Source organism: Ctenopharyngodon idella, chromosome 8 (assembly GCF_019924925.1).
Source record: "Ctenopharyngodon idella isolate HZGC_01 chromosome 8, HZGC01, whole genome shotgun sequence".
In the NCBI taxonomy this organism is placed as follows: domain Eukaryota; kingdom Metazoa; phylum Chordata; class Actinopteri; order Cypriniformes; family Xenocyprididae; genus Ctenopharyngodon; species Ctenopharyngodon idella.
Genome location: NC_067227.1, coordinates 17,066,695 through 17,078,395, shown reverse-complemented (window position 1 = coordinate 17,078,395; position 11,701 = coordinate 17,066,695). Strand labels below are relative to the sequence as shown.

The 11,701-nt window shown below is 36.6% G+C and overlaps 1 protein-coding gene across 3 annotated transcripts; it reads left to right on the top strand.

Moving 5' to 3' along the window:
• The first annotated feature begins 28 nt into the window (after positions 1-28).
• eps8l3b (EPS8-like 3b) lies at positions 29-11,474 on the top strand. Of its 3 annotated transcripts, none has more exons than XM_051901990.1 (20): positions 29-193; positions 2,477-2,536; positions 3,573-3,640; positions 3,719-3,780; positions 4,157-4,315; positions 4,440-4,589; positions 4,779-4,867; positions 5,120-5,250; positions 7,042-7,157; positions 7,269-7,386; positions 7,487-7,557; positions 7,886-7,960; positions 8,470-8,615; positions 8,710-8,881; positions 9,008-9,039; positions 9,301-9,394; positions 10,126-10,230; positions 10,541-10,629; positions 10,770-10,902; positions 11,043-11,474. In XM_051901990.1, exons 2-20 carry the CDS (start codon positions 2,499-2,501, stop codon positions 11,070-11,072), a joined length of 1,878 nt encoding a protein of 625 aa, XP_051757950.1. In that variant the 5' UTR covers positions 29-193; positions 2,477-2,498; the 3' UTR covers positions 11,073-11,474. The 3 variants fall into 3 exon arrangements, with proteins under 3 accessions (XP_051757950.1, XP_051757949.1, XP_051757948.1); XM_051901989.1 differs by having other exon boundaries at positions 30-193; positions 10,544-10,629; positions 11,062-11,474; XM_051901988.1 differs by having other exon boundaries at positions 30-193; positions 11,062-11,474.
• Positions 11,475-11,701: the final 227 nt, after the last annotated feature.

The following is an 11,701-nucleotide window of genomic DNA, read 5'->3' as shown; positions in this document are numbered from 1 at the left end:
AACCTACCTGCTCTCACCTTCTGACTTAATAAAATTCAGGAACTAGACTTTGACCTTGCTTCTGAGCAGGAAGTCCAGAATATTTGCTTACACAGTCCACAAGGAAGGCAGACTTGATATGTCTAAATTCTGGAGTAGTCTGAACGTAGATTTGGAGATTTGCAGTTAAACGTGTTTAGGATTTTTCTCAGAGGTAATGTACAATCATTTGGCTAACCATGAGATCAGTTTTAAGTGATACTTGTAACCGAAATGTTTGTGGAGGCACTGATTAATGGCATTTTGCCTAGAGATTGATATGACCGTGACAAATTTGAATAATTTACAATTGGTTACATCCTTAATTTTACTATGTTGTTTTAGAGCTGTGGTAATATTTGTGTTTTCTCTTTGTTCTCTCTTTTTACCCTTGGTTTACGCCATGGCGTACCACTTCTGTTAATATTTTCTTCTTGTAAAGCTAAGCACATTAACTTGTAACAGAAAAAGTTCCAGAATTGTGCCTTCAGCAGTTTTTGCTGCTTATTCGTCACGCACATCATGACTGGACACTTCTTACCTGTTTTTGAGAACCTCAGAGGCTATGTGATACAAAAGACAATTGTTGAACACAAGTGTCTAGTTTTTTTTTTTTTATTATTATTTTTTAAAACCTTGTATTTGGTTTGTGAAAGGCATAATGTATTGGCTTTTATAAATTGTTCAAGCTGTTATGTGATTCTGCCATTATTTACTGACCTCATTTAGTGATGTATTATTTTCACAGGTTATAAATGAATCATATTTGTGATTTTGTTAGTGATTTTAAAGGGATAGTTCACCCAAAAATGAAAATTTGATGTTTATCTGCTTACCCCCAGGGCATCCAAGATGTAGGTGACTTTGTTTCTTCAGTAGAACACAAATGATGATTTTTAACTCCAACTGTTGTGGTCTGTCAGTCGTATAATGCTTGTCAATGGGAACACAATCTATGAGAGTAAAAAAAAACATGCACAGACAAATCCAAATTAAACCCTGCGGCTCGTGACGACACATTGATGTCCTAAGACACGAAACGATCGGTTCGTGCGAGAAATCGAACAATATTTATATCATAAATACACCACTTTGTCCAACTGCCTTGAACACACGCACGGCATCCGGTGCGTGAGGTGTGTACGTGCTCTGGCGTAGTTTAAAGGAATAGTCCACTTTCAAATAAAATTTTCCTGATAATTTACTCACCCCCATGTCATCCAAGATGTTCATGTCTTTCTTTCTTTAATCGAAAAGAAATTAAGGTTTTTAATGAAAACATTCCAGGATTTTTCTCTTTATAGTGGACTTCAATGGTCTCTCCAAATGGTTGAAGGTCAAAATTACAGTTTCAGTGCAGCTGAACCAGACGAGGAGTAAGGGTCTTATCTAGCGAAACGATCGGCCATTTTCTTAAAAAATACAAATGTATATGCTTTATAAACACAAATGATCACCTTGCACGTGCTTCAGCTTTCCGTATTCTTCAAAAAGCTTTCGCTGTATGTCCTACACCTTCCTTATTCTACTTTTAAAAAAAAACGGAAATGGCCCGCGTTCATTCCTTAAGTTGAATAAGGAAGGTGTAGGACATAGCTGCACTGAAACTGTAATTTTGACCTTCAACTGTTTGGAGTCCATTGAAGTCCACGATAAGGAGAATAATCCTGGAATGTTTTCATCAAAAACCTTAATTTCTTTTCGATCGAAGAAAGAAAGACATGAACATCTTGGATGACATGGGGGTGAGTAAATTATCAGGAAAATTTTATTTGAAAGTGGACTAATCCTTTAAACTACGCCAGAGCGCGTACACACCTCACGCACTGGATGCCTTGCGCGCGCTCAAGGCAGTTGGACATAGTGGTGTATTAGAGGTAAAAAATTATATAAATATTGTTCGGTTTCTCGCACAAACCGATCGTTTCGTGTCTTAGGACATCAAAGTGTCATCACGAGCCGCAGGATTTAATTTGCATTTGTCTGTGCATGTTTTTTTTTATTCTCATAGATTGTGTTCCCATTGCCATGCATTATACGACTGACAGACCACAACGGTTGGAGTTAAAAATCATCATTTGTGTTCTACTGAAGAAACAAAGTCACCTACATCTTGGATGCCCTGGGGGTAAGCAGATAAACATCAAATTTTTATTTTTGGGTGAACTATCCCTTTAAAGGTCGTACGTGAAAAGTACATTATAACATTGATAAATCATAACTTGTATGGCACTTCTCTTTGTGAATTGGCATATTCGCTAATTGACTTATTAATAACTGTTGAAATTATATATTCTTTATTAAGAACACTAAGTTGTGAACATAGAAAGGTCTTGTTATTCTGATATTTTTGACTTTGTATTTGTTTTGAGGATGTAATATTCATGCTTGCTTCACATTCTTGATGACTGAACACTTCTTATGGTTTTATGACTGACTGATAATATTGTTATTACAGGTGTTAGACATCACAGTCAAGAATGTATGGGGGTAACCCTGTGCCAGTTTTCCAGCCAAGGTACATGTCTTACTCATCTCTGACAGCGGACGTTTTATCTTTCATTGTGTACGATTGATTGGAGTTTGTACCTGAAACACATAAAAGGTTGTTTCAGTGTAGAACGTACGTCATGCCCTGCCTTCTATCTCTCTCATATCAGTTGTCATAACAGTTGTCAGAAAAACCATTACAGGTTGCTATGAGGCAGGGATATAAAAGTTTATAATTTTTAAATTTAGCTTTCTTTGTTATTTCAGTTTGGTTTTGTTTAAGCTCAGGTTTTTTTTCACAGAGTTGTCTGGTTTCGTTTAGCCATTTTATTTCTTTGTAGTTGATTTAAGAGTTCGTCCCCTTGGAATTATATGGTTCTATCTGCATTCAGAGCAGTTTTGAGATATTGAGCTTCAAAGTTTTTGCATTCCATTTGAACCTTTTTGTTTTCTAAATAAAAAGTCCCAAAATGTTCACAACATAAAAAAATCACATAATGTAAATAAGTTGTCACAGAATAAGAATATGTGAATAACTCGATTTTAACAAAAATGTCAGGTAGAACCTTATAATTCCAAGGGAACGAGTTATGTAAATGTCTTTTAGTTTACTTTTTGTTTTTTCAATTTATGTTTGCTATGTTATGTTCAATTAATGAAATGTTTAAAAGTTAATGTTTTCATGTGGTTTTCAGTTTAGTTTTTGTTGACATCTGGTGTGGAAGAACTTGACTTTATTGTCATTTTGGAACAAAAAAGGACCCTCCCAAAGCTAAATTGGACACCCAGAATTCTCTAGAATCATTATATTATTACAGCAATAGCTCAGCTGTCAACATACTTTTGGCCATATATTGTATGTTGCAATAGCGTTGAGTTGACTGTGAGCTTTTGGTTAAGAATAGTTTAATTGAGAATAAACTGGGAATGGATTAATATTAGAAATAACAAGAAAAATATTGACATTACTGATTTTTTATGGGTTATCATCAGGATTTATTGAAAATCTCTGTTAACAATTAAAAATGTTCATACAGGCATTTTGTGTTGTGATTATATTACAGAGGCTTCTCACCTGAGCCGCCATTGCAGGGGTCTGGCATGTCTCGTCCCAGTGCCAAATCCATCTACAGTAAGTTGAAAAAAAAAAACATTTAAACAACCTATCCTAGGAAATACTATAATTTTTAACTTGATATTGTTGCTTTAGTGCAAAGGAAGGAGTATGCAGAATCAATCAGCAGACAAAACATGTTTCAGTACCGAGTGGAGGTAAGATTTAGTCGGATTTTTGCGTTTGTGAGTAACACTTATTAGCTAATGTGTTTCTAATGTGTGCTAATGTTCAAATGTGTGCTGACTGCATATTACAGACTCATAATCATAATCTGTTAGCACAAAGCCAACACCCAGTGGACTAAAGTGTGTTATTGAAAAGAATACGCAACCAAAGCTTATCTAGCATATTCGGTAGAGATTTACACACAAACTCAACTGGAAAATTTGATGACATAGCAAGGATGAATTTCACAAGGCCCTCCACAGTATCGTGTGGAATATATAGTAACCTCCTTTTTGGTAGGGGACACTTCTGTGTGATTCCTTTGTAATCGTGGTAGTAACATTTTCTTCATTTTCCATTCCCTAGCACCTGTTCACCTTTGTGTTAGATGGCAGAGAGATGAGCAGCATTGAGGACTGCGTGAACAGGCTGAAGAGTATGGACAGTAAAGGGAAAGTGTGGGGTCAGGACATGATCATGCAGGTCCAGGCCAACCACCTACAGCTATGTGACATAGAGACCAAGGTCAGGGACAACCTTTGTGCTTAAGTACACTAATCTAAAATATAAAGTCTTGCCTTTTTAAAGTATGTTACATGACAGTTCCAGTACTAACAGTGAACTCTTACTCTGTTTCCTGGAATTGTAGGAGGTTTTGGAGTCTGTGCACTTGAGTAGCATCAGGAAGGCGAAAGCTGTTCTGGACAGCTGTGTGTATGACTCCCTTCTCATTATCTCAGTTCAGGATCCCAGCCAGAGAGCTCCACAGGCCTTCCTGTTCCAGTGTGAGGAGGCCGGGGTGAGGAACAACACTCCATTTGTGTATTCAGAAATGTTAGATTCATCCCAGGGCAGATAGCGGTTCCTCTAGCTGTTATAAGTCTTTTTTAATATATCTTGTGGATTGATGTGGAAGTTTCCATTCCACTCCCTCTGTCAGTTCCCTGAATATTTGCATAAAGGCATCTCTGCTGTTTTTAATCGCTAGGCTCAGGAGATGGTAAATGATCTGGAAAGGGAAATACAGCAAGGAGGCGATGCCACTCCACCATTTAAGGAACCACAGATGGACATCAGGTCAGCTGCTGCCTCAGAAAGAAGCATCCATTATGATGATAATCTGGCCTTTTTGCTTTAAAATGTACTAAATTGTGACATTTTAAGTGGACATACATGTCTACAACTTGTCTAGATAACCCATATTAAGTGAGCTATACTCAAAGTATCTAAGTAACAAAGATTTATTTGTAAAAATACATATATTTTTGTTACAGCCTCAATGATTCATTTTTATCAGTGCTCTACAGTGATATATTTCCTGTTTCTCAGGAGCCATCTGGAAAACATCCTCGGCCAGGGTCATCCGGGGAACATAAAGAGACCAGCTCTCTCATCCATTCAATCAAACCCACCTCCCCTAGAATACCCCCCTCCGCAGTTCAACGACTTTGAAGACTATGGTGATTACTTGAAGAATTCGTTTCAAATCCACTTTTAAATAGCATTAAATGTCCTGAAAATTACCCTCTGGTGGTCTTCAGTCATTTTAGACCAAAATGACAAATTTTTTTTACTTGATCAGATTGGTGCAAAATGCTGTGTTACATGATAAGAAAGGGCTAAATGGTCTTAGAAAAAAAAAATAGTCAAATGACCTCCACAGGAATTGAATTGCAAATATGAAAATACAGATTTCTGGGGATATTTCCTAAACTTATTAGGGCCCGAGCACCGATGGTGTGAGGACCCTATTGGAATTGCTCAGTCAATTATTCTTCTTCTCCGAAATGAATCGCATTTTTGAGGGCCTAAACATGCTCGAAAACTCATGAAACTTTGCACACGCGTCAGAAGTGGTGAAAATTTATGTCTGTGTTTCAGAATTAGGTGTGGCAAAATGGCTCGATAGCGCCACCTACAACATTTCAATTAAGCGCCCTTCGCGCTACATTTCAGGTACAAGCATGAAATTCGGTAGACAGATTTAATAGCCCAGTACCTACAAAAAAGTCCCTGGGTGCAAAATCTGAAAACCCAACAGGAAGTAAGATATTTTAAATTTTCTCTGCAAAATTTTAGCAGTTTTTGCCATTTCCAGACGTGGTACTTTAACGAACTCCTCCTAGAGCTCAACATCATATTTGGTCAGTCTAATCTAAAGGCCTTTGTGACGTTAAATTGCGAAGATCTAGAGTTTTAGCTGAAGGGCGTGTCCGTGGTGGCCTGACAAAGTTCGATGTTTCGCCATGAAACAGGAAATTGTTGTAACTCGGGCATACAATGCCCCAAACTTCACGTGTGTGAAAAGAGTCCTGGCCTAAAGACATCTATATGCCAATATTCAGTTAGTCATAGTGCCACCTGCTGGCAACAGGAAATGGCATGTTTTGCACTGTAATTCACTCCCAGAAACACATTTCAATATGCCACGAAGTACCAAACATGCTAGAGACACGTTAAATCATGCAACACTTGGCTAAGTGCTAATGTATGCGATTAATGCCACAAAACAGGAAGTTGTTGTAACTCAAGCATACAATGTCCGATCTGCTCCAACTTCACATGTTTGATAATAGTCCTGGCCTGAAGACATCTACGTGGCAATATTCAGTTATAGTCAAAGCGCCACCCGTTGGCAGCAGGAACTGTGGTGCATCAAAATGACTTTGCCATATTTCTCCTCTATTTATCCACTTAAATGACTATCGCCTACTGTTCACAGTTTTCCTAAGGCCACCGTGTGGGGTTGAGCCTGGGTGAGGGCCCTTTCATCGCTGCTTGCAGCTTTAATTATATAAGTAATTATGTCTGAAAATGTTCTTATAAGCTAATAGAGAATACACATACTTTATATATAGGGTTATACAGGCATTTAGTGGTTATACCATGGTATTACATATTATTTTCTTTATTTCTCCCACCAGACTGCACCAATATGAGTATGAAATATTTTTTATAATTTCATAATTTATAGGTGAATATTGCCTATAGTACCATGAAATCCCCTTAAAATACTAAATGATAAATATTATTGAAACAAAATATAGTAAATTCATTTCTTTTCTTTTCTTTTTTTTTTTAAATTATGTTACACTTATTGTCTACGGTCTGTTTTGACCGCTGAGATTCACATGATTGACCCCTAAGTGAGGAATACCAGAGGGTTGAATTAAAGTGTTCACTCACTAATGTATCATGTTAGAACTGATTTCTTTTTGTAATTAATTGAGCTTGCATTTTGCTTTTTCCAGATGATAGACAACCTTCACCCACAATGTCATTTCCCAGAGATGAAGCCCCTTACAGGCCAATGCAGTCTGAGCCAGAGCAGGTTCCACCTCCAGTAAATGACGTGGACAGAGATGCGGTCGGTTGTTTTTATTGAGAGGCACTGTGCTATCACACTGTGCTATTAATCTATCCATTCATACATCATTTTTTGACACATTTCTTCCATCCATTTAATCACTCTCTACAGGAGATCTTTAACCATGTTGCAGCCGACGTTGAGACCTTCATATATAAACTTGGCTCAGGTTTGCCAAAAGATGATGGAAGCAAGAAAAAGAAAAAGAAAAATGCTCCAAAAAATTTTGGTGAAGAACTGACACATTGATACTTGCTATTTAATTTTCCTAAGGATGTAAAAAAAAAAAATCAACATTAAAAGTTTTTTATTATTATTTTTAATTATAGTTGCAAATATTCCTACTGTGGATGAGTACATATCCTGCCTGCAGAAGATAAAGTATGGCTTCAATCTTCTGGTAAGTTATATAAATTTAATTTCTGTGATAATTCCTTAGATAACAATAGTCTACTTCAATGTACTCTTTCAAATAAAGCTTTGATTACTTCCCCCATTTTAGTTTCAGCATGTCTCTGAAGTGCAATGGATTGAATGATTCTTGGACATTTTCCAGTTGTTTCTTTTTTTTAATAAGTGGTTTTATTGAATAGATTTTCAATACAAACTCCCCACTCCCAGTATAATAAAGTAAAAAAAAAAACAAGACTGTGCAGGAAATGGCTCTGTAATGTTTATTATGGTACATACAGTATGCTTGTTTTCATACTCATCTCTACTTGTGACAGGGTAAGCTGGATGGTCAACTAAAAAATCCTCCTGCTTCTGACTTTGTTCACAGTCTCTTCTCTTCCCTTGCTTTTGTAAGTATTTTTTTGTTTAATCTGTTTGCATTTGTGGTCACATTTCATACACTTTTTCCATTATGTAATGAAATTGGACCAGCATTCTTTCAGATTCATATTAAAAGCTCTTTTGTTCCCCTGAAACTTCATATAGTGTGAGTCAGTATGACTAAAGTGGTAAATTATGTTTTTCTGTGCAAACAAGCACTCATATTGCTTCATAAAACTGAGGTTAACCCACTGGAGTCACATGGAGTCACATACATTTATGTCTTTACTACCTTTCTGGGGCTTGAAAGTGGTCATTGTGTAGGTTGTCAATGGAGGTACAGAAAGCCCTAAGATTTCATTAAAAAGATCTTTGTGCTCCTAAGATGAACGTAAGTGTTACAGGTTTGGAACAACATGAGAGTGAGTAATTAATGACAGCATTTTCACTTTTGGGTGAACTACCCCTTTAAAGGTCAGGGGATGCACCACATCACCTTTCATCACACTAAGTTCATGACTGTTTCTTCATGCTTCAGATGGTGAGTCGGTATCCTCCCAACATCCCTCCCTCAGTGCTGAGTCCACTGCTCACAGAAAAAGCCCTGCAGCTCATGGGAAGTGTTGTCACACCAAATGAGGACCAACTGTGGGGCAGCTTGGGTGATGCGTGGAATGTCCCAAGGTCTTCTGTTCTACAATATATACTGTAAATTATATTGCTTCATTAATTAGAATTTAGTTACATTTTTCTTTAAATATCTCTTTTTTGCACTCAGATCCAAATGGCCAAACGGGAATCAGATCCCTCCATATTATCCCGAATTTTATGACGGTTGGCAGCCCCTTCCGCCCGTCCCATCCCAATCCCCTCCGGTCAGCAGGCAGCTGTCACGGAGCAACAGCGAGCGCTTCCCGCCAGGGAATGTCAATCAGAGTCCACCTGAACAGGTAAAAACTCCCAGAGGGCAAACTTCAACTTAATTAGCCAAGAATGTTATAAAATTGAGTGTTAGGGCATGTAGATCTTAACCTAAGATACAATAAAGTGGAATGAGTACAACCTCTCTCTTCCAGGACAACAGACCCTGGAGCACCCCACCCATGCGGTGAGCCACTTCATTTGAACTCTATGAAATACCCAGATAAGATATACATAGTCCACATACCAAGGCTTTAGTAGTGCATTTTGTTCTGTTAATAAACAAAGGTTTATTTCTGTGAATAATATCAACAGTAGCAGAAGCACAGTAATATCAATTTAATAATCTAATGTAACACTTGTTACAGATTGGTTTTATAAGTGTTATAAGGATATAAGTTAAAAAGAATGTCTAGTCTAGTAACACCTTTGTCTTTTTTTATGGCAGGTCAGCAGAAGCGCCACCTCTTATGAGGGTGATCTATGACTTCATGGCAAGGAACAATCAGGAACTGAGTGTGATGAAGGGTGACATGGTGCAGGTAATCGTCTGACCTTTAACCTTTTGTAATGTTAACACCCCACTGGAAGTTTTTGTGTAGCTTCAGAGGTGAACATGTCACTAAATCAATCAAAAGTTACGAAAAGATCAAATTAGTTAACAGTTAATGCATTATCTAACAATGAGCAATACATTTATTACAGCATTTATTAATCTTTGTAAAAGTTAGTTAGTTAAAGTACAAAAGTTTTTAACATTAAAATATTAACATACAACTTTTGATTTTAATCATTTATTAGTAAATGTTGAATTTAACATGAAGGAAGATTAATAAATTCTTTAGAAGTATTTTTTTCATTGTATGTTAACTAATGTAGTTAAAGGAAATTGTCATTATTTACTCACCCTCAAGTTATTCCAAGCCTGTATGAATTTCTTTCTTCTGTTGAACACAGAAGAAGATATTGGGAAGAATATGGGTAACCAAACAGTTGATAGGCCCCATTGACTTCCATAGTATGGAAAAAAATACTATGTAAGCCCATCAATTGTTTGGTTACTGACATTCTTCAAAATATCTTCTTTTGTGCTCAGCAGAAGAAAGAAATTCATACAGGTTTGGAACAACTTGAGGGTGAGAAATGATGACAGAATTTTCATTTTTGGGTGAACTTTGGGTGAACTAATGTTAATAAATGGAACCTTATTGTAAAAACATTTTTTCCTGAGCAGAAAATGCGTACATCATATTGGTTTGTGTTTGCTTAACAGGTAACCGACAAGCCCGGGCAATGGTGGAAAGTGAAAAACAGCCGCAATGAAGAGGGTTATGTGCCTCAGAATGTTCTAGAGCCTGCCGATGGACAAAAGCCAACAGTAAGTCATGGCCAATGCATAGATTTTTTTTTTCTTCTCTACATTTTTATTTAAAAAATAGTAATTTCAACAATTGAGGACATACTAAACAATCTCTTCATTCTGATTTTTTAACATCAACTTACTTCAGTGAATAAAACCAACAATACCAGAAGCACAGTAATGTCAATTTAATTATCTAATTAATTTAATAATAACATTAATAATCAATTTAAACACAAAAAAACTAGTCTGTCAATGTATGACAACTAATCGATTTCTGCTGTACACAGTTCATAGTTTTATGAAGTTTTCATCTCCATATATTTAGCAGAATATGAGAGGACCTCCATCTCTGGACATGAAGTCTAGACCTGAGGAAGTCAAAGCCTGGTTACAGTACAAAGGCTTTTCTAAAATGTAAGAAACCACTTCTAGCATCTTTAATTTTATTCTTAAAACTACACCAAAATGAGTGTAATATCTTGTTACTAATAACATGCTCCAAGAAGACATGTATTAACTTGTTTACACACTCAATTCATTGTGTATTTGTGTAGGACGATCCAGAGTCTTGGGGTGTTAAATGGAGCAATGTTGCTGGGAATGAAACAGGATGATATTAGAGCGATATGTCCCGAGGATGGAGGTCGAGTCTTCTTCCAACTGCAGAGCGTCAGATCAACTATTGCAGTGAGTAATGCAGCTCTGTTTGTTTCAAAGTAAACGTATGCCTTGTGCAAATACCATTACTTATAAAGCACTTTTCACTGTGGTGTTTTTATACCCAGCGGCCATTTAATGACTTAGGCAGAAGTGGCAAATGTTATCAGTCTCCATTTTCTTTTTCAGCTTGCCAGTGAGCCCGAGTACAGCCAGTATGGTGGTCGCAGATAATCTGAGCATGCTGCTGTGTTTTTGATATCAAGAATCTGAACTTGTCTGGACCTGAATAAACAAGAACTATGCACACCTCAGCTTTTCCATTCATTAGAAAACAAGTTAAGGCTGCTGCCTGTTAAATGATTATCTATTACCCTTTACAGATGCAAATGTATACTTTTTCTGCACTGATTTTATTTATTCCATACAATACATATTTTTCCATTAAATTGATTTCCACTGATGTCCCTGGGGTGGTGGTCGTTTAGTATGTTATTCAGCTGTTATATCAGAAAATTAAGCATGTCAGTAACATTCTGATTGATCCTGACACTGTATGCAGATTGTGCACTGTGTAATAATAAATGCTCATTAATAATCAACATATTAGTAGTCATTTTGGTTAACTAATTGTTGTGTTTGATTCAGTTCTGCGTAGATATTTTGTTTTCCCTCAATGAAAAAGGTAACTACATGTTACATGTGGTAATAACTTTAAATTAAGCATAATTACATGCAACTAACTCTAAACTAAACCCTAATCCTAACCCTATATAAAGTATATGTAGGTAATTAATATTACTCGATACTTAAAGATATAATTACACTG